We start from the raw sequence: 27397 nt of genomic DNA, 5'->3' as shown, positions 1-27397 counted from the left end.
CCTAAAGCTATTAAATAGTTATAAGAAGTATAAGAACTAATGGCAACTGCAATCATTTGTTAATTCAAACACAACAAAAAAAAAAGACAAATCTTTTCTATAGCTCCGTGGTGAAATATATGCGTGGTAAAGTTGCCATCAATCCATGGCTAATTGGAGAAAAAGCCAAGACAGATAGTCTGAGTGGAGAGACACAGCTGACATAAGCCTTTTTCAGGAATGTATAAAAATGATGTCACTTTCACTTGTTGATGGATAGTCTATCATCCATCCCCCTATCTTAGGGCAGAACTAAGGTGGATAGTCATAGAACTTTAGGGGTGACCAAGATTTTAGGTTGACTCATGACGGACAATGTCGACTGGAGTTGTATGCAAAAGCGGGGCCTGAATTCGCTTGGACTCAGAGGCGAACGAACGAGCTAAGCCTAATGGGCTTGGTTTCATTGGTTGACATCTGTGACGTATTTTCGTAATCCAATCGGATTATGCTGTATTTGTGGAAAGACGAATTAGCCCGCCTTTTCAAAACTTGATTAGCCGGAAGTTTCAAGCCAATAAAAATAAAGTCGTTTTTTTTCAAAGCAGTCCCTCTACTTCTCTGTAGTTTAAATATTTAAGTATAGTAATTAATGTTTAACTATTTCGTAGTAGCATTTGACTATATAATAATTTGACTTATACTAATATTTTTATTACACAATATTTGACCTTAGGAGCTAGTATATCATCAGTGGTTTTTGGATTTGGTCCTAATTAATATTAGAGCCTCGATAAAAATATTTGTTAAAGACTGATACATACATCAAACTGGCTTGTATCAAATTCAAGATCCCCAACAAAAGCTTCCCATGGTCTAGTGAGCATAAGATAGCCAGGCGAGGTCCATTCCACTGATAAGATTCTATTTGTGAAGTTCCTCATACTTTCAACTAAATTGCCACTTGCTGAAATAAGGTCAAATCTCCAAACTGGATCATGTAGTAACTCTCGAATAACCTACGAAAAACTGGTGCTTTTAAAAGCGAGAAAACAGTAACTGAATTTCTTAGTGATAGATCTCTTAGATGATAGATTTAGAAAAGAAACCACTTTTTAAAACTATTTCTCAAATTCTAGAAATTTTGTTTGAATCGTAATGCTATACCAAGTTTTAATTGATTACAACTTAAAACTAAGACTAACAGACAACACCAGTGAAGAAAATGAAGTAAATGAACTTGCAAAACCAGTGTAAAGCATTATATCAACACCAAATTTTTACCCCAATGAAAAAAAATGAAATTGGCTTCTCTATATATTTGTATTTTTAAGCTACTCTACCTGCTAAAAAGGAATTATTCCACTGAAAAAGGTGAAAAAACAGCCAATTAGCTTTCCAACAGATATACAAAAACTGACCCCCCCCCTCTTTTTATACCAAATAAAAATACCAAATAAATATTTAAATAAAATATAGCTACAATTTATTTTCCAACCAAGCCAAAACTAATTGTCTGGTATAAAGAAGCTGCTTTATTACCCGTGATAAAAATATTAGTTTCAGAGATCTCAAGTTAGTTGTACTGAGTGCCTGAGCGTTTTATCTTGAAAAACTGTTACTGAACCAGAGATCGTTGTCTCACGACTCTTAGGTGTAGCTTCGGAAACCACTTATACCAGTTCTAGCATCGAAAGTTTTCTCCAGGCCGTAGCCGTAGCCGTAGCCGTAGAGGCCAGTTGACTGGAAGTGATATGAGTTATTATTAAAGCTTTGGTTAAAAAATAAAATCATCATTCTGTTTTTAGCCAAAAAGTAGCGAAACTTCCGAGACGCTAGCTAGAATTCTGATGACCCCCTTTTTTATTTTTTATTATTTTTTTTGCTTGAAAGATCCATAAGCAAATTATTTTGTGGAATTTGGATGGCATGTTTATAGCAAGAATCTCAATTACTTTTTTGCCGAAAAGTTTGTATTGTCAGTAAAACTGCAAACAATAAAACGCCATCTAATTCGGAGGATAACTGTTTTAAGACTATTTTTCAAATTATAGATATTTTCGTTTCAATCTTAATGCCATACGAAATTTTAAATGATTCAACCTTAAAAATTAAAACTAGCAGAAAACGCCAGTGAAGGGGAAGGGGGGTGGATAATTCCGGTAATCTGCTTTTTAATTTTGCATAGGAGTAGAGATCGCTTGACTAAAAGAGTTTTGTGAGTTATTATTGAACCCTTTATAAAAAAAAAACATCCTGGTTTTTCAAAAAATTAGTGGAATTTACCGAACGCTGGCTAAAATTTTAAAAACGCCCTTTTTTATTTGTTATTTTTAATTTATTCTTTTTTTTTGCTTGACATATTCCTAAGGAATTTCTTTTGGGGACATTTTGGCCTTTTTTACAGCTAGTAACTGAATTAGTTTTTAGTCAAAAAGTTCGTATTGTGTGTAAAATAACTAATTTATGAGCAAACAATTAAATGACATCTAATTCAAAGGACCTCTTTTTAAAGTTATTTATCAAATTATAGACATTTTCGCCTCCATCTTAATGTCATGCCAAGTTCTAAGTAATTACAACAGAAATTTAAAACTAACTGACAAAACTAGTAAAAAAAAGTATTCTAACACTAGTAAAAAAAAAGTATTCTGTTTTTAGCCAAAGACGTAGGAAGGAATTAAAAGGGAAAAGGTGTAGATTATAGTAGAGCATAAAACAACACCAATAAGTTTATTCACTATTTCATAATAAGCCAAAATTCCTAGTTTGAAGCCAGAAAAATATAACAAGTAGGCAGACTAGCTGTAGAAAGACTAGTTGCAAAAAATAAATAGCGAAACTCCCCAAACATTGGCTAGAATTATGAAGCCTCCTTTTTTTTTCCTTTTTTTTTTGCTTGACAGATTCGTAGGCTCGTAGCACAGTTTATATAATTATCCAGTAAGTTTACCGCAGATGATTTCTGGATCTTCATTCTCGGTGCGAACAAAAAGCTCCTCCCACTTATTTGTGCATTTATTGTCCACTTATTGGTTGAGCTGGCCAAGTGGTTTTGTCAGTACTTGTTCCGTAGGTGATTATTCTTTGTCTATTCGTGAAAAGATCTAATGCCGCTAATGTTTATAGGTTCTCTGGAGCACTCGCACCTCGGTCCGGGTTTTTATAATGGGTGAGATAGGGAAAGATCATACTGATAATTATATAAACTGTGGCTCGTAGGCAAATTTTTTTTAACGAATTCTTATTACTTCTTTACAGCTAGAACTTAAATTACTACTTTGTCCAAAAGTTCATATTGTGAGTTAAACTGCAAATAACTAAACGGCATCCAATTCAGGGGACGGTCGCTTTATTGCCTATTGCTGATAGTGAGAGCAGCAGGCCCCCTCCACTAGGATCCATCACAGATGAGTGTGAGCTCCTTTGCATCTACAAATAATTTTTGTCTCGCACTAACCTTAGTTCGAAGAGGGAAAAATTAATATTAAAGACTTGTGTTGCGTTAACTGACACAGAAGAACAATACAGCATGCCATATATTTTCCAGAATAATACAAATAAATACATTTATAGACAAATTGAAATTGTAAAAGGTGTTTTGTAGAAACTGGGATTTAATTTTCTTTTGAGTTACAGCAGGCTTTTTTCGATTGAGCAGAACGGACAGAAAATATATTGCAAAAAAAAATATTTAGTATTATTTTGAATAATATCTGCTTAAGTTTCTAAAATGAGTTTGAGTTTTCTGATTAGATAAAAAAATTTCTCCAAAATCTATTCTTTCTAAATCAAACTAAAATGTATTCAAATTAAATCAAATTAAAATGTAATCAAATTAAATTAAAAGTAAATCAAATTAAATTTAACAAACTTCTTAACTTGATTGAAAGTATTAATGATCCCAATTTTAAAATGTGGATCCTTTCAAACCCCTCTCGTTTATGTGAAAGAAAAATAAGTCTTTTTAATCGAAAAAATTAACACATTATCAAGGTTCTATCCAGGGAGGGGGGGTAGGGGGTTTAAACCCCCTCCCTCGAGATGTCCGAGAAAATTGCTTTTTTCAACACTGACCTCTTTATGAAACTCGTATATTTTAAGCTTACCAAATCACTAGGTCACTTTAATTACGGGCTTAGCTTCAAATATTTGCCTTTGAGTGAATAATAGAGTCAATTATTAGGATTAGGCAGCCTATCTTCTTCTTCAGCTCAGCCTTCTCTTAGCTGGTGCAATCCAATCCGAGGTCAGTTTGTATCTAACACTGAAACAATGAGAAAGCGACAAGCGGATAACGATTTACTTCAATACTTTCAAGCGAAAACGCCCGCAATAGAAAACGTGGATACCCGGCAACCAGAGCCAGAATGCGAATCTCAGAACAGGTGCGTTAGGGTAAAAGACCAGTATCCGATTGAGCAAAATTATGTAAAACTAAAACCGTCACACCTTGTTACCAAAGAGGAATTGAGAAGAATTGTATATATCAATGAATAGCTAAGAATCTAAGATATGCATCAATATAGTTACTACTAAAATTATTTTAGATTAAACGCATGAAATTACTAGTTTATTGACTTACCTTCAAGGACCTCTTTTCAGAAATACCAACTATCCAATTTTGATGTATATATCCTTTCAGTGTTTCAGGTTTTTTTACATATTAACAGAAAGCTGATTGTCTGCTAATTCTAAAAATATAACTTTTATTTCTTTATATATGTTCTAAAAATCGCTATTAAATATGTCAAAGCTGAGCCACATTTTGAATTTATGAGGACAAATTGCTCCCACTGGGATGAAGCAAGAGGGTGGTTGGCTGTGTCCGCCCCCTGAGCGGGTGGTTGGCTGAGCCCGCCCTAAAGACGAATAAGAATTGTCTTTATTTGTAACTGTAGGGGACAGGACATGTTTCTCAAGATGATAGTTGAATTGAACTTATTAGCAAGAATAAAGAGAATGGCAGAGCAATATATTTATCAAAACTCAAGGGGAGTAGGGCAATCTTTTTGTTTTCCAATGAAAATAGTTTTTAAAAATGCATTCTTTAATAGAAAAGTTTTTTTTAAATTTAGATAAGAGGGTGAAAAAATAGAATAACCACAGGCAGCCCTTTTGGGTAAGGATAGGGGTGCTCCATCTAGAAATCAAAAGTGCTGTTTAGAATGTTTTTATAGAAAATGTGAATTATTCCACTGAAAAAGGTGAAAAAACAACAAATTAGCTTTCCAACAGATATACAAAAACTAACCCGCCCCCCCCCCACTTTTTTTTATACCAAATAAAAATACCAAAAAATACCAAATAAATATTTAAATAAAATATAGCTACAATTTATTTTCCAACCAAGTCAAAACTAATTGTCTGGTTATAAAGAAGTTGCTTTATTACCAGCGATAAAAATGTTAGCTTTAGAGATGTCAAGTTAGTTGTACTGAGTGCCTGAGCGTTTTATCTTGAAAAACTGTTAGTGAACCGGGGATCGTTGTCTTAGGACTCTCAGGTATAGCTTCGGAAACGCCTTATAGGACAACCTGTCAACAGGGCCTGTGATTTAGACGTTACTGCGAAGTTGCAATTACTTGAATCTCCGTGGCTGCCAGACGAGAGCTACTTGTTTCCAGCATCAGGGAAACGTAATTTAAGGTTTCAGCGAAGCTGGATGGCTCGTTTTCCGTTTGTGTGCTCGGATAAATTTAAGGTTGCTTTCTGAAAATACTGTGTAATCTTTGTAGCTGAATGCTCCGGTAAAGGAAATCACTAAAGGCTTGGAGCACTGGTCCTAAAACCATTTACAGCATGGAAAGACGCGATTGGAGTTTTCGCTTGTCACAGTTAATTGAATTTCCATATAGGAAGTACTGTACTTGCGGAAGGCTTTGTAGCCGTACAGAATGGCAACCAAGACAATTTTCTCTTCAAGTTAGATGATGTTCGAAAAGTTCAAGCAAAAGAAAATCGCACGAGACTCAAACCGATTGTAGAAACTGTTGTTTTCTGTGGTCGACAGCAGCTAGCCCTTCGTGGTACAAATGATCACGGTCCTCTGTGTCCCGAAAAAAAAGAACCAGCTTTAAAAGATGGAAATTTCTGTGCTCTTTTGAGAATGAGAATGCGATGTGGTGATGACGAGCTGAAAAAGCATATTGAAAAAAGTGTGGGAAATGGGATGTATCCCCAGTTGTGCCAAATGAGCTTATTGGTGTTAGTGGAAAGATGATTCAACCTGATATTGCTAAAAGGGTAAACGAAAGTGTGCGCTATTCAGTTTTAGCGGATGAAACATCTGGCGTAAGAAACACAGGGCAGCTGCCCATTTGTGTTAGGTATGTTTCAAACAGAGCCTTGTGCGAAGATTTTCTTGGTTTGTTCCCGTATCAGATTTATCTGGACAAGGTCTGGCCACCACAATATTAGAAACCTTGAAAAACCATGGTTTGGATTTGAGCAAGCTTGTACAACAGGGATATGACGGAGCAGCTTCTATGAGTGGGCGCCTGAGAGGTACTCGAGCTTGGATTAAAAAGCAGTATCCACGAGCAATTTATGTCCACTGTGGAGCACATACACTCAACCTGGCGATCGCTTCAGCTTGCTCTGTTCCAGTCATGAAAACGTGTTTTGGGACAATTATCTCTGATCTGCGACTTTTTTTGGCTCATCCCCCTCCCGTACCCAGGTACTCAAAGGCAGAATTCGACAACGCATGCCAGAATCTAGAAAAAATACTCTCACTATCCTTTGTGATACTCGGTAGGTAGAAAGGTACGATGCTTTTAACCGCCTTACAGAGCTTTATAAGCCAGTTTTAGAAGCACTGGAAGAGCTTCAAGAAGGAAACACGAATGCTGAGACTTCCGCAAAGGCCCATAAGTTAGTAAGCTCAATGGAGCAAGGATAGTTTCTGACCAGTTTATTCGTATCAAAAGAACTCTTTGGTCTTATGTTGCCACTGTGTATAGGTCTTCAAGCTGTTGACTGTGACTTGGCGCTTGCATGCGACCACGTTGAAACTGTGGTGCAGACAGTTGTGGGCCTCCGCGAAGACGCAGATTCTTTGTTAGACTCGTTTTATTCAAAAATAGAAGATTTTGCCAGAGATCTGAAGATAGGATTGACGTTTCCAAGAGTTGGTCGTCATCGAAACGACCATTATGACATCGGTTTGCCGAAAGAAGCATACGGAGCTTTCATATACATTCCATTCATGGAATACTTCATGTCAGAACTCAAGGAGAGATTTACGGTGCATCGTACAATTTGACCAAGCGGCTTAATTTAAGCGGCTTCATATCTGCGAACTTAGACAAAAGAAACTTGTCTGGCACAGAAATCTGTGAATATACTGATATTTACTCCGACCTTTTACCAAAGCCAGATACCGTAAACGACGAACTGAAATTATGGAAAGCAAAGAAGTAGAACGTTAATAACAAAGAAAGACTAATCTCGGCTTCGGCTGCACTTGATACGTGCAATACTCATTTCTTTCCAAACATCAGCCACCTTCTTACGACTGTAGCTACTTGGTCTGTTTCAACTGCTACACCTGAAAGGACTTTCTCTACCTTGAGACGGCTTAAGACATGGCTACGAAATTCAACCGGTGAAGAACGTTTGACAGGTCTAACGTTACTGTCAGTGCATAGGAATGTTGCTATTGGCACTGAGTTATTGACATGCTCGCAACTCAAAATACACTTCGAATTGATTTTGTTCTGTGAACTCATTTTGTGCCTATTACGTTTCATAACTTCAATATACAATATTTTATGTTCCTATCTATTGTCTTCATTACCGTTAGACATGGATTAGGTCCAACCCGAGGCGACCCCCCCCCCCCTCCCACCGAAATAATTTCCTGGATACGGCCTTACAAATTATAAAAAATAGGCTTCATTTCGACCAGTATTATTTTCAAAAAGCAGGTTGCTAATATTCAATTGTTTGATATTTTATCCTTCATGCAATTATTAGTTGCTTCAGCTTTTCTTCTACATTCAACTGATTCATTAATTTTTAAACTGAATATAGACATTTCTTGATATTCAAAGCATTTTAAAATTAAAAAACTACTCTTCATTTAAAATGAAACCAATATAAAAAGAAGGATGCTAACTTTTCCTCTAAGTTCAACTTCTATTTTTTAAGATGGATATGGGTGTAGCCATTTTTTAATATCCGAAGCTGTCCAGCTTTAACATTATAAACTATATTTTATATTTACCATTGAGAGCATCTGAATTATGAAATTCGGCAAAATTAAACGCATTTTCTCATTCTGGACGGCAAAACCAAAATTCAACTTACCTCCATTTCATCTTTTCTTACTCCATCCCAGAGTCCATTGTCAGCTAAAAGTCGAACTGTTGTTGGAACATCGGGGCCAGTGCAAATCGAGTAATTTAACACTGGCAAGGACTCAGTATTATAAGGATAACCTGATCTACTCTCTGCGCAAAGCTTATCATCCTTAACTTCTAGCCACAGTGGAACATTTTCATCAACAACAATAGCCGCTCCTGTGGAACTAAAAAAACGTCTTTTCAAAATTGAGCCCCACTTAAGATCATTCCCTTGACCAGTTACAAAGGGGGATAGGGGCATATTTAGTTTGTTTAAAGGCCATTTCATTCCTGAAGTTGTTAACCCACCTCCAAACCAAACACTTTCACTCATATCAAAACAATCGAGAGGGGCGAATGAACTGGAAAGACTTTGCCAATGAATCTCATAGCATCGCAGATGTTCTGTTTCTCGAAGTGTCACTTGAAGTCTTGCCTGATCGATCCATTCAAAACATACCGCATCAGTTTCATTATTAGTCAAGTCTCTTGGTCTACACTTATATGACTTTGAATTTTCAGGTAAGGGTATCCCAAGCCATGCTTTCAATTGAGTATCACCATGCTCATCGGAAATATGAACACTTCTGTTTTCTTTCAAAAATCTGACGCTATCAAAATATGAATGCTAAAATAAAAATAATTCTGAATTAAATATGGTCCACGTAGAAGCCCATCAGATTAGCTCAAAATCATTTTCTTAGATTGAAGATTTCATATTTTTGTGCTAAAAAAACCTTAATGACTCGTAGCTTTGTATGCTCGTAAGAAAATAAATTTGAATTATAGTCAATGCTTCTTTATTAAATAGTAATTTATCTTCATGTGATATCTGGGAACAGTTTATACGTTAAAAATAAAACTTGCAGCCTTAGGTGACAAACTCCATAAGTGAGAATGCATGATGAATGAAATTTGACATCATTACAATAGCACGTATTTCTACTTCTATGGGGATTTTTGTGGCCAAACTGGAAATTTTCAACTGGTTAAATTGTAAAAAATTTGCCTTATTCACTAGAAACATTCCTCTTTAAATATACTACTAGCAGTACTAACAACCCACCGCAGCACCAAGCTGCCTGAGGCCAACACATCTGCGCACGCTCCTCCTCCATCCCGAGCTATTCAAAGCCTCCCTCTTTACACCCTCCCAAGAAGTTCTCATTTCCCTTAAGTCTTTCTTAATGACATCCTCCCACCTCAACCACGTACGACCTGCTTTCCGTTTAGTCGAAAAGGCCAATCTTCGGGAATCTGTCATTCTTCATCTGCAGAATATACCCTAGACATCTCAACCTTTTTCTCATTATAGCCCTAGAAAGCGACATTGAATCACACTTTTCATACAGACTACTGTTCAAAATATGTTCAGTCAGCCGGGTACCCAGAACAATCTGTTGGCAATTTCTGAGGAAAACATCTAACAAATGTTCATCCGCTTTTCGGAGCGCCCATGCTTCAGAACCATATTTGACCACTGTCATCATTGTAGCTTCCAATATTATAATCTTGGTTTGCAGACTTATCTTCCCATTCTTACAAGCTTTTCTCAGCTGTGAAAGAACACCCTGATCCTTGGCTATTCTACTTTTAGCATCTTCATGGCTCCCATCGTCTGTACTAATAATACTACCAAGGTAAGTCAAGCTGTCCATATGATCAATCTTTTTGATACCCAACGTAACCTTTTCATCTTCACTTATTCCTAGCCTTAGCGACATAGTCTTCTTAAAATTTATTTTCAAACCTATTTTAGCAATCGTGAACTTGCAAAACCTTTAAAATTTCATTCATTTTGCTCAACCTATCATTTAGGATGCTCTAATCATCCGCATAATTTAAGTCCAGGAAAGTTTTTCTTCCCCATTTGATTCCGTGTCTTCCCAATGCCTTTTTGTGCTCCTTAAGACAAAGTCCGTCAAAATTATCTATTAAAAGGATATTGAACTCAACCCTGCCTAACCCCTAATTTAATACGAAACCAGCAGCTAACCTTATTTCATACCTGAACCACAGCAGTGTTATTTTCGTAAAATTCCTTTAATGTATTTGTATGATATCAGAGGCAACGCTATAGCGTTGCCTATAGTAAAGGCTATACGGCTCCAATGTTTTATTATTTTATTTTATTTTTCCCAGAGGCGCTTCATATGGAAAGGGTGGTCGTAGAAACTTCAAAGAGGGCTCATTCGATTGGAAATCGAGAGTTCTAGTGGCCTTTGTAAGTGTCAAAAGTGATTGGAACGCAACTAACACCCATTTCACGACCACCATTTCCCCAAACACATCCAATCAAATTTTGAAATAGTCATTTTGTTCAACGTATTTGATTTCCAGATAGAAATTATGTTTTTGAGAAGGGACACTCCCCCCACAGCCCTCAGGGCAAGGGTGGTAAGTTATGCCCTGGGGGCATATAAGGTTTTTATAGAAAGCTTTGTCGTAGAAACTTTGAGATGGACTCATTCGATTGGAAATTCAAAGGGCTAGTGCCCTTTTTAATAGTCAACAGTGATTGGAGGGCAACTAACCCCCCTCTCACGCCCACCTTGTCCCCAAACACATCCAACCAAAATTTTTGAGATAGTCATTTTGTTCAACGTAGTTGAAAATTTCAGGACATTAGGTCTTTGACGATAACAACCCTCCCACCCACAGCCCTCAGGGCAAGGGTTGTAAGTTATGCCGTAGGGGGCATATAAGGTTTTTATAGAAAGCGTTGTCGTAGAAAATTAAGAAAGGGCTCATTCAATTGGAATTTTAAATGACCACTTCCCTTTTTAATAGTTGAAAGTGATTGAAAGGCAACTACCACCCCTTCCACGCCCACCATTTCCCCAAACACAGCCAATCAAAAATTTTGATATAGCCATTTTGTTCAACGTAGTTGAACAGTTCAAGAACTTAGGTCTTTGAGGATAACAACCCCCCCCCCCCAAAGGTCAGGGCAAGGGTTGTAAGTTATGCCCTGGGGGCATATAAAGTTTTTACAGAAATTGTTGTCGTAGAAACATCAGAAAGGGCTCATTCGATTATGAATTCAAATGGCTAGTTCCCATTTTAATAGTAGAAAGTGATTGGAAGGCAACTAACACCCCTTTCAAGGCCACCATTTTCCCAAAAAAATCCAATCAAAATTTTGGTATAGCCATTTTGTTCAACGTAGTTGAAAGTTCTGGAAATTATATGTTTGAGCAGGACACTCCCCCCACAGTCTTCAGGGTATGGGTTATAAGTCATGCCCTGGGGGCAATCATTGTTGTGTCAATCGCTGTCCATAAGTTATGCAAGCTGTCCATTGTTTATATATAAGGTTTTTATCGAAGAGGTAATCGTAGAGACTTTGGAAAAGCCTCATTCGATTTAAATCGAAAGTTCTAGCTCCGTTTTTTAAAGTCAAGAATAATCGGACAGTAATCAATCCCCCCCCATGCCATACAAACTTGAAACTTTTTGCAATCAAAAACGAACAGAAATTAATTAAAAAAAAAACTTTCCGAAAAATGCGTTTTTCAAAGAAAAGTAAAGGCCATTTTAACCTTAAGCTCAGCAGATACATTATATTAAATATATAATGATATTAATTGTTAGAAGATCCATCAGTTCAAGATTTTGTTTTCACTGTAATTTTTGTTTTCATTTTCAGTGATGTAAAAACTGGAAAAGAATAAATTTGTAATATAATTCGTTTTCAGTGAAGCGCCAATGACGCAGCAGGCTTTAGGTTTTTACAGTTAAAGAAGGGGGCAGTATCCAAATTTTTTGTGTAGTGAAACTATATTTGTCTTGAACAATCTTGGAAAGAACTAATAAATTAAATTGAATATTTGATGTATAATGATATTAATTGCTGGAAGCTCATCAGTTCAAAATTTTACTATAATTTCAATATTTATTTTCAATATTAAGTACAAAGGAAACATTTGTAATATAATTCGTTTTCAGTAAAGCGCCAATGACGCAGTAGGTTTTAGGCTCCTGCAGTGAGAGGAGGCGATACCCAAATTCTTTTTTGTAGTTATTTTTATTCGATTCAAGCTTGATTTGCATATTCAATTTAAGTTTCACTCGTTTTAAGATTTATTTATTCATCTACATTAATATTTATTGTATGTTTGTTTGCATTGATTGTTTATTTAATTTCTGTTCGTTTTAAGTTTCATTTATGCTTCAATAGCAAAACATTTTTTTTTTCGTTTTAAGCTTGATTTTCATATTCAATCTAAGCATTACTCGCTTTAAGATCTATCTATTCTTTTATATTATTACTTGTTGTATGTTTTTTTTGCTATGATTGTTTATTTAATTTCTGTTCATTTTGGATTTCATTTATTCTTTAATAGTAATTTCTGGTCGTTTCGAGTTTGAATTTTAACAGGTATTTGTATCTGCTGATACAAATACCTGTTACAAATGTTACAACGTGATGCAAACACCCATTAAAATGGCCTTTACTTTTCTTTGAGAAACTTATTTTTCGGAAAGTATTTTTTAAATTAATACCATACAAGGATAGGACCTTTTCTAAAGCTCTTCTATCAACGGAATCGAACGCTTTCTCATCAAACAGTTCGTGGTAACGAACTGTGAGTAAGAAGCGACCCGGCTCAATAGTAACCGAAACTCTAAAACACGGAATTTTGATACCAACAGATACATCAAAAGAATTCAGTTTTTGTGCTGATTTCAAATATATAAGTTTCGAGCCCGAGAAAATTTGCTTTTTTTGTTGAAAAAAAGAGGAAATATCCTCTAAAAATCATAGAATGTTAATGAAAATCACACCATCAGATTCAGCGTATAAGAGAATCATATTGTAGAGGTTTCAAGATCATATCTACAAAAATGTGGAATTTTGTATTTTTTAGCCGGAAGAAAAGATCAGAAAGACGTGTTTATTCACTTGTTTTATTTTTTTCCAAGAGGTGATCGTATCGACCCGGTGGTCCTAGAATATCGCGAGAGGGCTCATTTCAACATAAATTGAAAGTTCTAGTGCCCTTTTCAAGTGACCCAAAAAATTGGGAGCACCTAGACCCCCTCCCACACTCATTTTTTCCCCAAAGTCACCCGATCAAAATTTTCAGATAGCCATTTTGTTCAGCATAATCGAAAAATCTAATAAATATGTCTTTTAGGATGACATAATCCCCCACCGTCCCCGTGGGAAGGGTTGCAAGTTTTGAACTTTCCCTATTGTTTACATATAGTATAAGTTATTGGAAAGTATACAGACGTTTTCAGGGGAAATTTTTATAGTGAGTGGGGGGATTGGGGGAGCGGGTTACGCGGGAGGATCTTTCCTTGTAGGAATTTTTTTATGGGGGAAAGGGAATTTTCCATGAAGGGGGTGCCAGATTTCCCAGTATTGTTGAACGACGACCAGAAATTAAATTAAAAAAACAATTTTTTTCAACTGAAAGTAAGGAACAGCATTAAAACTTAAAACGTACAGAAATTATTACGTATAAGAGGGGGGGGGGGTTGTCCCCTCGTCAATCCCTCGCTCTTTACGCTAAAGTTTTTTTTTAGTATTTTCAAAAGAGTTATTTATTCTAATAAAATGGTCTTTGTGATTCAGGGGTCATTCTTAAGCAATTGGGACCAAATTCGAACTTTAGCGTATATAGCGAGGTATTGAAGAGGGGGCAAACTCCTTCATATACGTAATAATTTCTGTTCGTTTTAAGTTTTAATGTTGCTTCTTTCTTTCAGTTTAAATTTTTTTATTATTGTTTATTAATCTATAAGGATTGAGGACCAAAGGTGTTTAATAACTCAGCCACTTCTCAATTATGAACCTAAGAGTGGAAATTTGGTCAACAAATCCTCTACCCTTTCTAAAACTGCACTGTTCTTCTCTTATTGTCATCTCTCAGTTTAAAAAGTATCATATCACTAAGTAGTTTTTCCCTACAGAGACCAGGCAAATGCCTCGATAATTACCACACTCCCTCTTATCACCTTTCTTATACAGTGGTTTAATTGGGGTTTTCCTAAAATCGCTAGGTACTTCCCCTTTTCAAAAATGATATTTATAGTCTCCAGTAGTTTATTTCTAACCTCAGAGCCACCATATTTAAGAAACTCATTTACCACACTATCAGCACCTGGAGGCCTTATTATTTTTTAATCATCTTAGTACTGTCGCTATTTCTTCCTCGCAAAACAAATTTTCGTTCACATCCAAGTTATCACAAACTTTTTCATTCAAAATCCTCCGACCATCTCTCTTTAACTCTTTCCTTATCACTAATAGTGGCAACCTGTTCCTATCTTTAACTCGGACAAGTCCGGATTGACTCCTCCCTCTCAATTTATTAACATGCCAGTACAATATTTTACTATTATGCCGTCAAGCTGCATCTTCCAGATCCTCGGTAATTTTATCTATTGCTTCACACCTCCTTAGTTCTTATATTAATACTTTCTCCTCCTTTTTTACATTCCTCTTGTTTTCACATGATCTATAACTCAGATAATTCTTGTACATACCCCTTCTCCTCTCTATTAAATTTTAAACATTTAGTGGTGATGTTTACTTCTAAAATAAATAACAGCACTCCTATATACCCACGTATCTTGTATTGATCCTGCCAGTCTTCGGTTTACAATAACATAGTCAAGAAGGTTTGTAGTCTTACCATCACGTGAATACCACGTTAACTTATGGGCCATTTTATGACCAAACACTTTATTGCTTGGAACTAGATTGTTATACCTACACAGTTAAAACAGTCTGTATCTATTACTGTTTTCTTTTCCTACACCAAATTTACCTAGGCTAGGATACCATCTATCCCTATTTTTACTTACCTGGGCGTTAAAATCTCCTAGTAAAAACATCATATTTCTAACTGGGACCCTGTCTATTTGCTCCTGTAAATGTAAGTAAAATTCATCCGAGTCACTAGTATTTCCGTCAGTCGGTTCTACAGGGGCATATACTACTATATCTGATGCACTGAACTTTTAGTCATAAAATGAGCGATTAGTATTCTATTCTTAATACATTCCCAGCCTAAACAAGACTTAGAAGCTTCCTTATTCATCATGAGCCCTACTCCCTGTCTATATACCCCATCCTTCCTGTCTGAGTAAATAAATTCTATATCACCTAATTTCATTCTTCCTACCCCTGGGATATGAGTTTCTGAAACTCCTAATAATTTCAGTGCGAATCCCCTGAATTTTTAATTCAAAATGTCAATACTATAGTTATATTTTATTGTCGTAGCATTCCAAATTCCAACTTTCATATCCTTTAAATCATTGAAAATATTTTGGACTCAGGAAAAGCAATGGTCCCGGTTACCAGTACAGGACGCGGATCCACACATCTTCTAAGGTCTACACCGAAGCGCATACGTCGGCTTAGAACCGGACAGGAAGAAGTCCCTGGGACCTCCAGTATGACAAATGAAACTCAGAGAGGAAAGAAAATAACAAAAAGAAAAATAGAATTAAAAAAGGTGAAAGAACGAGGATTTTGTCAGCCAGTGGTGAACTATGAAGAAGAAGAAATAAGCAAATATTTCGAAAAGGACCTCCGCCAAGTCGTTCTCAGTGCTAAACAAAAAAGAAAGAAAAGAAAAAGAAACCAACAGAAATCAAACCTTTCGAAGTTTGCTTGACAATGACAGAACAGGAACTAAATAGGAACCAGGTTTGAATCAATGAAAAAAAAACTACCAGGATGATTGGGCAATAATCCTTTGTTTTGCTATAGCTTTGGCTGGCCTACAAATTCGTTCATCTTTTGATCTGCAAATAGGTTCTTTCAAGTGATACCGGGTGAAAATATTGATTGAGTCCTTCAAAATTAAACTGTCGTAAATTGGGCTTAATGAAATATCTCCAGTATCTCTATTTATTGCTAAATTTCGGTTCATGTATTTTTTTTTTTATCTCAATTACCTCTTTAAAAGTTTGTGGTAGGTCATTTACAGTAGATATTAAGGTTGCCTCGTCAAAAAGAACCAGATGGGTCGGATTTACGAAAATATGCGAAGCCAATGCCGAATCAAAGTTGTCATTGTTATTTTTTAATCTCAGGGACTTATCTATTTAAATTTTGTGTTTATGCAAAAGTTCACCTAGTTGTTGATGGGTCCTTCCAATGTAAAATTTCCCACATGAACACGGGATTCTGTAGACACCATTATCCAGTACAGGATCAGTTTTATCCTTTCCTGAGTTGAAAAAATGTTCAACTTTTTTTCAGTTTTGAAACAAACAGAGATTATGTTTTTTTTTTTTTTTTTAATTTTTCCAAGTTTATCGCCAAGTTTCGGGATGTATGGTAAATTGATGAAATTTTTTTTCTCAATTGCCGGGGTATCTGAATCAAGGGGGACGAGCTCCCTATTTTGTTGTTTTATCTTTTTTAATCGTCTATCTATGATATTTTCAATAAGTTTGATTGTGTAACCATTGCAGAAAAGAATATCCTTGACATAGTTTAATCCAGAATTTATATGCTTACGGGAACAGATTTTTAAAACTCTGTCGACTAAAGAGATTATTACCCCTCTTTTCACAGAAGGAGGGTGATGGGAAGAGAAATGTAGATATTGATCGTTATGAGTCGGCTTTCTGTATATAGAAAATTCAAGGCTAGAAGTATTTTTTTTATAATCAAAACATCCAAGAAGGGCAGCTTACCTGAATCTTCGAGTTCCATTGTGACCTGGAGATTCGAATCAAAAGAGTTAAAATGTGCCAAAAAATCTCTTACAGAGTCTTGTCCATGTTCCCAAACAGAAAGGATATCATCAACGAAACGAAACCAGATAGAGTGTTTTAAGTGGAAAATATTTAAAGCAGACTGTTATATGAAATCCATGTCAAAATTTGCCAAATAGGGAGACAAGAGAGTGCCCATGGATAGGCCCATGATTGGAAGGAAATTTTTTTTTCGGAATTTAAAATACGAGGAGAAATTGTGGCAAAGACGAACAAGGGTCATTATCGTATCAATTTCCAAAGTTTTGTTATCCGACCAAGCTGAATTTTCCTCTAATTTTCTTTGTAAGGCCTGATCACATTTATGGACATCGCATGAAGTGTCATAGAAACTGCATCAAAACTAGATAAAAATAGTTTTTTCTGTTGTACTTTGATTTTTTTACTTCTCAACAAGATCTATGAAGTTTTTTATATAGGATTTCTGTGTGCTTAAAAGAGGCTTAAAAATGGTGGCTAAGAAACTTCCTATACCCGTAGCTGGAGAACTATAGCATGCTACTATAGGACGTAACGTAATATCTTTCTTATGGATTTTAGATAAACCCTAAGAAATCGGGGCTGAAAGACTTTTGGGGTATAAATTTCTGTATATTTGAGGAGTAATTAATTTACTGTCGTTTAAAATTCCTAGTTCTTTTCTCAATTGTTGTGTACATTTGTTAGTGCGATAAATTTGTATTTCTTTGTAATTATTTTTATCCATTAAAAGGGGGTTAACTTTTATTTCATAATCTGCAGGATTCATAATTACAACTTTTAAACAGTGATTTTGTAAATAAGAATTTCCAATATTCATGTTTACTCAGTTACAATTATTTAAAATCATTTATCATCAAATTCAAATGCTCGCTTGCATAGCAATGTATAACGTAACGATAATTTTATTAAATGTGGCCTGAAGTTTGTATTATTGTTGCAGAGATAGCTGGAACCTAGTAAAGGACTAACCGGTAGCCGGCGTTTACCCCCTCGGTTAATACCCCCCCCCCCCGTAAAATACCTCCCGCTGAAAATACTCCTCGGAAAATACTCCCTGTGGAAAACACCCCGCCCCGCCGAAAATGCCCCCGGAAAATACCCCCCCTCCAGCGATAGCTGGAACCTAGTAAAGGGCTAACCGGTGGCCGTCGTTTACCTACCCGACGATTACCCCCCAGAAAATACCCCCCGTGCGGAAAAATACCCTCCCGCGGAAAATAAAGCTTTCCAAATTTGAGAGTTTTATTTGAGTTTTATTTTTTCTATTTCCGTAGGGGGAAGGAATTTTGGTACTTGTGTATTATGCGCCACTCACTCAATTTTACACTATGTAAAACTCGAGAACAAACCGGTTTCTTCGTTAGTTTCTTTCAGCTAAGTATGAGCCAAAATAAAGACAAGTGACAGAATAGATTGTAAATGTACAACTTCGGCTGAATATTTCCAAATAAGGGGGGGGGGGATAAAGTAATCGGATAGTTTTAAGTCAGAAAAAAGTGCCCTCTAGGTATGGCCACTAAAAAATTACAAAAGACTAGTAAGGTATCTGGAAATTTTGTTAAAAAACAAACACCACACACAAACAAAAAAAAAAAAAAAAAAAACAGTATAAAGTAAATGTAATGTTTCATTTAAGTGTTTTTTTTTCCAAGTGTTGAGTTTTTTTTTTCAATGACCAATTTTTCAAGCATTAAGTACTATTATTTGGTTAATGTAGTGTTTCATTTGAGTGTTTTATGATGATCGCTGATCAAAGTTTATGTTATTTGTGCCTTTCATTTATGTTATTGTACTATGTTCATGGCCGTATAGTTTGGCTTAAAAATACACTTCTCTGTCTATCTATCTAATATGCAGAATAGTTTTACCAAATAGATTTTGCATGCAGATCCGCTATACTTTACCCCCCCCCCCTTAATATGAAAATCTATAGCCAAAATTTTTCTAAAGTAACGAAAAAAGCTAACGAAAAAACTGGTTTGTTCTTGAATTTTAGAACCAAAATTCTTTCCCCCTACGGAAATTAAAAAAAAACTCAAATAAAATTCTCAAATTCGGACAGCCTTAATTTCCACAGGGTTATTTTCCGGGGGGTATATACCGGGGGGGGAGGTATTTTCCGTGGGGTGGGTATTTTCCGCGGGGGGCATTCTCCGGGAGGGCATTTTCCAAGGGGGGGTATCTTCTGCGGGGGGTATCTTCCGGGGGGAATGCCTAGAACCCTTTTATTTCAGTTAATCTGAATATATCTTAATAGCAAATGCCAATTGGTTAACAGTAAATTCTAATAGTAATTCTATTCCAAATAGTAGAAGTTTATTACGAAAAAAAGAATTATGCGAATTTTGAAAAAGACTCTAAAACCCCTCGATAATGGTGTCGGATCAAAATCTAAGTTTCACTTTTGAAATCATCATGGTCGGATCCCAATACTGGAGAGTTTAAGTTAAAGTACCCCGCCTTGAACAACAAGGTAAATCACTTAGTTGCAGGGGAAGTTCTGACGCGTCTCCTTTTTATTTCTTCTTCTTTTTTCTCAGGGGTGATTGGCCGAATCAGTGGTTGTAGAATGTTGGAAGAGGATTCAGTTGAAAATATATCGTAATATCTAGAACACTTTTTAAGAGAAAAGACCGTTCCAAAGCAACGTGTCGTGTTCGGGCATTTTGTATCACAAAGCATCAATTTGGCCAAAAGTAGGTAAAAACGTCAGAGAATAGAAATTCCAAGAAAGCCAATGAATTTTTCTACCTACACAATTAGATTAAATAAAGTGAGTATTCATATTTTCTAATTTTTCCAAAATTTGAGACAACTGGCACTTTACTAAAAACTGAGCTTAGTCGTGAGAACTTAGTCGAAAGAACTTAGTCGTGAGCATGCTATTTTTTCTCTTTTTAAGGTTCTTGTAGATGTGGAAGGTTCCGGGGATTTTATTGTTCTATGTGCACTGGACATTGCCAGAGCATTCGATTCGTGTATTTTTGACCAGATATTGGTAGAAGCTCTAAAGAGAGGGGTTGACTTCACAGTTATAAGGTGTCTTTGATACATGTATAAACACCTTCGTGCCAAAATGAAGTGCGGTTCAGCGCTTTTTAATGTGCTAAAGGGCGTTAGACGAAGAGGTCTCACTTCCCCCTCGCTTTATAATAATTCAGTCATTCTAGCTCAAAGTTCTATTGAGTCCACCTGTATTTACGGGGTTCTCTTTACTTACATATGCTGATTATATCCTGAATCTGAGTCGCACTCTCTCTAGTTGTGAGAGCACGTTCTCGAAGTTAAAACTAGAATATCAGCAGATTGGTTTAAGTTTTAATTTGGATGAAACTGTAGCTGTCGGTTTCAACATCAAACGATACTCTGATAAATCCCTCCAACTTACTAGAACTTGTATCCCCCTTTCTACAAGTCTTAGTTACCTGGGAATGCCCATGAGAAATTTAATTAAGGAAACTGTTAAGCTTGCCATTAAAAATCTTGAAAAAAGGACAAGGATAGCGTATGCGTCATTTATCTCTAACGTTACACACCATAGTTGTTTACATATTTATAAACTTTATAATAGTCTAACTGTGCATCATCTTCTTGCTCTTTCTCCTATTTGGCAACTCTTTCCTGCTTCAAAAAAAAAATTTTTCAACGGATTTATTTCTAATTTGCTAAATTCCTTTTACATATGTCCCCTTGGACTAGTAACTCATTTTGGTCCCAAAAATTTAAGCTCATTTTTACTTCCATAACTATTGATAAAAGATTGAAAGATTTTAAATCTTCGGCTGGTAAACTGAATCATGATTGGTCCTCTTTATTTTTGTGATTGGGTTATTATTTTTTTTTTATGTCTTTTGATTTATGTCTTGATTATCTTGTGATTATGATATATGATTTGTGATTATGTCTATGATTATTATGGCTGTAAAAACTACTTATTTTTGTTCAGTGTATAAGTTTTCTTCTCTTTTCTCTTTTTTTTCCGTTATGTACTCTGTCATTTAGGGGATCTGTGCCATTTTTGTTTTGACAGGTTATAAATAAATTGAATTGAAATGAATTATTGAGCAAAATTTCCATTTTCTAGGACCGAATGAAAATAAATTCTGGTTTACCAATTCTGTCCTCTCATCCTAACATTTTATGTGCTTAAAATAAAGGTCAAATGGTCAAATAATGGTCATAAAAATAAAGGTCAAATGGCGTATTTATACCTATTATAATAATTCTTTACAACAAAAGTCTACTTTTCAGTAATCAACTGTGTGTTTCCAGCAATAAAAATTTCAACTAGCCATAGTTTTTACTGTTTGAATTCGTTTTTATGTTTGTGTGAGTAAACTAAGGATGTAAACACGGTTTTTTTTACTTTTCTTTTTTCTAGAGAAGATAAATCACTATTATATTTACCTTTTATAGTAATAAAGTGATTCTATAATAATTTCCTATGGGAAAACTCTAATTTATAACCAAGTGTCATTTTACCCAAGGTCTCTACAACGAACTGCTCGGTTCGGTACTTGTATTATTAAGTAAATAAGCAAGTTTCTCCGCATGAAAGCAAAGTTGAAGAAAAAGCTAAATAAAAAGAATAAAAATAAAGGAAAAGAAAAAGAATAAAAGGAAGGAGCCTGTCCTCTGCCCTTTGCGCTAATAATTAACTTCATTGTGAGAATATTAATTATCTAAATTTTGACATATAAAAGACTTGCATTTACCAAATTGGCTAAGTTCTTCGCATTTTAATATACTTTCACATATGAAAACAAGAGAGGAAAGGAAATAATAAATGAAAAATAAAATCAAATAGGTGAGAAAACGAGGATTTTGTCAGCCAGTGGCAAAATATGAGGACGAAGAAAAGCAAATATTTTGACAAGAACCTCCGTCAAGTCGTCTTCAGTGCTAAAAAAAAAAATTAAAAAAAAAAAAAATTTCAAAAAAAAAAAATCAAACAAAATCTAACCTTCCGAAGTGAATCTAACGAGAGCAGAATAGACACTGAATAAAAAAAAGAAATAAAGAAAAGAAACAATCATCAATTGGATTGAATAAGTATCTGTTACGATAAATAAAAGTTCAAATGGGGATAAAATCCTTTTAATAGACAGTGTTTCACAAATAGTGACCTTCATCACAAGAAATACACAAAATTTCACAAGAAATACTAAATATTTCGGTCACGTATGCAGTGACCGTCATCAGTAGTAAAACTAAACTAAAACAATTAAAAAAAATAGTTTATATACTAAATAAAATAAAACTACATATTTTAAATACTCTAATTATTTGAAGCAGTTCGTGGTAACAAACTGTAAGTAAAAAGCGACCGGCTCAATGGTAACCGAAACTCTAAAAAACGGGGTTTTGATACCAATAGATACATCAAAAGAATGAACTTTCAATGCTGAATTCAAATATATAGCTTTCATCAAGTTTAGTCCAACCCATCAAAAGTAACGTGCCTGAGAAAAGTTGGCTGATTTTCGAAAAAAGGGGGAAAGACCCCCTAAAAGTTATAGAACCTTAATGAAAATCACACCATCATACTCAGCGTATCAGAGAACCCTACTGTAGAGGTTTCAAGCTCCTATCTATAAAAATGTGGAATTTTGCATTTTTTGTCAGAAGAAAGATCACGGATGCGTGTTCATTTGTTTTTTCGTTGTTTTTTTGTTTTGTTTTTTTTCCCAGGGGTGATTGTATCAACCCAGTGGTCCTAGAATATCGTTGGAGGACTCATTAGAACAGAAATGAAAAGTTCTAGTGCAATTTTTAAGTGATAAAAAAATGGAGGGCAACTAGGCCCCCTCCCACGCTCTTTTTTCCCAAAGTCACCTGATCAAAATTTTGAGATAGCCATTTTGTGCAGCATGGTTGAAAATATGATAAATATGTCCTTTAGGATGACTTAATCCCCCGAAGTCCCCGGGGGGAGGGCTGAAAGTTATGAAATTTACCCAATGTTAACATATAGTATTGGTTATTAGGAAGTATACAGACGTTTTCAGGGGGGATTTTTCTGGCAGTAAGGGGGTGGGTCGGGGATTATGTGGGAAGATATTTCCATGAAGAAAGTTTTCATGGGGGAAGGGACATTGCTATGAAGGGGGCGCCGGATTTCCCAGCATTATTTAAAAAAAGATCAGAAATTAAATATAAAAAAATAAGTTTTCCAACTGAAAATAAGGAGTAACATCGAAACTTAAAACAAACAGAAAATATTACGTGTATGATTGGGTTCACCCCCTATTCAATACCTCGCTCTTTAAGCCAAAGATGTTTTAGGACTTTCATAAGAGCTTTTTATTCTAAATTAAGGCCTTTGTGATTAAGGGGTTATTTTTAAAGAATTTGAACAAAAATAGAACTTTAGCTTAAAGAGCGAGGTATTGACTAGGGGATGAGCCCCCTAATAAACGTATTAAAAATATGTGAATATATAAATTCGTTATGTAAGTTAATTCGTAAGTAACGTGTATTTATTACTAATAAAAACATTCACAAATAAAATTAAGCAAGTTTCAAGAAAGTGATTTAACCAAATAAAAGTAAAATTAATATGCAAATTTTGTTTTAATTACTCGTGTACGGTGAGCCAAAATCAAAACCTGTATTAATTCTAAAATGTTCAAAAATCAAATAAAAAACAAGTTTTTTTTAACTGAAAGTAAGCAACGATGTTAAAACTTGAACAAAACATAAATGAGGTTTTATACGAAACTTACTGTTCCCTCCATAAAATCGAAAGCGTTTCGAAGAATGTGGACCCCATCACAACTTTATTTTTGTTAAACAATAAAAAACTTTAGTGTAAAGAGCGTGGCGATGAGGAGGGGACAGCACCTTTCATATACAGAATATATGTTCGTTTTAAGTTTTAACGTCGTTCCTTACTTTCATTAAAAAAAACTTGTTTTTTTTATTTAATTCAAAACAAAAGCAGAAGCTAACCTCTTTGACCTTCTTGGATCCGGTTCATTAGCGTTTAAGGAAATAATACTTGGACAGAGGTTAACATTGGGTGGATATAACTTTACTCTATCAGATTTTAATAAATTATTGCAGGCAGAGTTCAACCCAAATTCACCTATGTCACGATTTAAAGCTCTATTCTTGAATAAAATTTTCTTTATTTCAAGAGTTTTGTGAAAATTTTGCTTTAAATCCCGGTCCCAAGAAATCTAAGAGACATTATTGAACAAAATAAAACGATCAGGAAAATTAAAGATATGTTCCGAAAGGGCTGAAGTAAAATCTTCAGACTTATAATCTTGCTTTAAAGCCGATGGCTATATCCAAGCCATCTCCTATATCAAAGCCGATAATATTATAATTTGAAATTATATCTTTTAGCACTTTAATCTTTTAGCTCTTTAACACTGTCTATTAAAGGGATTTTATCCTTATTTGAACTTTTATTTATCGTAATGGAAAGGCAGTGTGGTCTCCCAAATTATCTAAGTATCCGTTGCCTCAGGCACGTACGCAGGAGTTTGTTTCTGGGGGGGGGCAAATCCTTCAAACCCATTATTCTGTGAGAAAAATCAGAAAATTATGGGAAAATGAAAAAAATCGTGAGATTTCGGGGGGGGGGGGCGCCCAGAGCCCCCCCCCCCTGCGTACGTCCCTGCGTTGCCTGGCAATAGACTTCGCCATTCTGTAATTTCTATATCAGGTATGCGGGCAAGTTGTCTTAAATTAGACTGGGCGAAAATATTGAATGAGTCTTTTGGAATTAAGTTGTTATAAACTGGGATTAAAGAAATATCTCCGGTGTCTCTATTTATATCCAAATTTATGTTTATATATTTTTTATCTCAATTACTTCTTTAAAAGAATGCGGTAGGCCATTTATAGTAGATATTAAAGTTGTCTCTTCAAAAAGTACCAAATGTGTAGGATTTTCAAAGAAATGAAGGGCTGAGGCAGAATCAAGCTGTCATTTTCATTATCGAATCTTAGTGGTATATCTTTTGAAATTTTGTGTCCACCCTGATGTTCGCTAGTTTTGTGATAGTTCCTACGTATGTAAAATTTCTCTCATAAAGAGAGTACCCGGTAGAAGTTACTCCTCATTAAAAGGTTCGGTTTATATTTCCTTGAGTTGAAACTTTCAGTAAAGCACAAGGTAAAAAATTTTGCAAAATGAATGAATTTTTGAAGTTTAGGGAGCTGAAAGTGCAAGAATAGGTTCACAAATTAATGCTAAGAAGACTAAATTGCTTAGAATGAATAAAAGTGAAGAGGTAATGTTGGGAAACGAGATGATCGATAAAGTTGATAACTTCACATATCTGGGTAATATTTTTATTAGAAATGGTGTATGCAGTGAAGACGTAAAAGATAGAATAGTCAAGGCCATGGGCGGTTTTTTCCCTGTTGATACAAGTTTGGAAGGATAGGAAGGTTAGTCTGTAACCCATGATTATAATACTGGTGACTTCGAAAGGCAAAAGAAAATGTATCAGATGCTTTTCAGAGGAATTGTCCACGGATAATTTTAGATACTTTACTCTGTACCTGAACGTATGTTAAACAGTAAGCTCTACTAAAAATGCTGTTCGATTCCACTTTCCAGGGCTATAATGAAAGAAAGGTTAAGACATACAATACATATTTCTCGGGGGGTTAGGTGTTTACTCCCCAATTCTGCTTTTGATACTTGATCAGTAATAGACTCAGTAGTTGAATGCGCCTTCTGGATTTGGGGAGACGTATAGCCACTACTCTTTTCTTCCTTATTTGTTTAATATCATGAAAAAGGTTTAATAGTGATTCTATGTTCCTTCCTGTGCTATTTGCTTGCCTTAAGTTCCTTGGTACCTTTCCAGAGCATGTACTTATGGATTTGCTAGCCTTATGTTCCTTGGTGTCTTTCCAGAGCATGTACTTATGGATTTGCTTGGTTGATGTTCCTTCCCATGCTATTTGCTTGGCTTACGTTCCTTCCCTTGCTATTTGCCTAGATTACGTTCCATGGCACCTTGCCAGAGCATGTACTTATGGATTTGGATGGATTATGTTCCTTCCTATGCTATTCTAAGGGTTTATGTTCCTTCCTATGCTATTCTAAGGGTTTTTGTTCCTTCCTATGTTATTCTAAGGGTTTATGTTCCTTCCTATGCTATTCTAAGGGTTTATGTCCCCTCCTATGCTATTCTAAGGGTTTATGTTCCTTCCTATGCTATTCTAAGGGTTTATGTTCCCTTCTATGCTATTCTATGGCCTTATGTTCCTTCCTGTGTTATTCTATGGGACCTCTACACGTGAGTAAACACGTTTTGCTTACTTTTCATTGGTACCTTTCCAAACGAGCGGGGATTCCACACTAGTTCCTACACATTGCAAAAAGCAAGATATTTATTATAAATTTGGAACAATATCAATCTATTGAAATGGTTAACGATAACAAACATGTTTTCAACCAGAAGTTTTCTATCACAATTATAGCACACTTTTTATTTTTTATTTTTTTTGGCAATTGGCATTTTTGTCTGATAACAGGTACCATTCATTGCGATCATAGCTCTAAAAAAAGGGTTTAGCATTTGCGAATTTGATCCTCTTAAGGTGGAAAAAAGGGTTTAGCATTTGCAGATACTTCGATGTGTTCTGTATAATACACAAGTGGTGTATGAACACTGTTGTCAGTTTAAAATAGAGACTAACGAGGGCTTGTTAACTCAGGCAATTTGGTATAAATTTGGGACAACATAAATCTACGAAAATGGTTAATGAGGATAGAATGACATTGTGAGTTGACCTAGCTCTACCTCTCCGATGTTTTCTGTATAATACACAAGTGGTGTTTGAACAGTGTTGTCAGTTTAAAATAGAGTCTAACGTTAGTATACTAAAAAGTTGATAGTAAGAGAGATGTAGATGGCAAGAAAAGAATTTTAATAACGGATAGCTTTACTTCTTCGATGTGTACTGTATAATAAACTATTTCTGTAAAATCTGAGCTAATAAGGGTTTTGGGCCGTAAACTCTAGTTTTTTGTAAGAAAATTATGGAAAATAAAATTCTATGGTTCAAATCTGAAACTTAAGTCTATTTTTGGATCGAAAAATAAAACTATTTCCGTGAAATTTGAGCTAATAAGGGTTTTTGACCGTAAACTCTAGTTTTTTTGTAAGAAAATTATGGAAAATATAATTCATTGGCTCATAGGTGAAAATTAAGTCCAGTTATGGATCGAATAATAAACTATTTCTGTAAAATCTGAGCTAATAAGGGTTTTTGGCTTTAAACTCCAGTTTTTTGTAAGAAAATTATGGAAAATACAATTCTATGGTTCAAATCTGAAACTTAAGTCTATTTTTGGATCGAAAAATAAA

General features: G+C 35.2%; 1 protein-coding gene across 1 annotated transcript in view; it reads right to left on the bottom strand.

Moving 5' to 3' along the window:
• LOC148949017 (alpha-galactosidase MYORG-like) overlaps window positions 1-27397 on the bottom strand; it is a 90201-nt gene that overhangs the window by 15888 nt on the left and 46916 nt on the right. Inside the window, exons 2-3 of the mRNA XM_089095088.1 lie at window positions 8293-8955; window positions 804-998 (exon numbers count right to left, since the gene is read on the bottom strand). Of these exons, the coding sequence (XP_088951214.1) occupies window positions 804-998; window positions 8293-8955 (858 nt within the window). The remainder of the gene's footprint in view (window positions 1-803; window positions 999-8292; window positions 8956-27397) is intronic.

This window comes from Artemia sp. Qi Xiang Cuo, chromosome 9 (assembly GCF_049724085.1).
Source record: "Artemia sp. Qi Xiang Cuo chromosome 9, ASM4972408v1, whole genome shotgun sequence".
Lineage (NCBI taxonomy): Eukaryota > Metazoa > Arthropoda > Branchiopoda > Anostraca > Artemiidae > Artemia > Artemia sp. Qi Xiang Cuo.
Note: the sequence above shows the minus strand (reverse complement) of the source record. Positions and strands in the feature narration are given on the sequence as shown.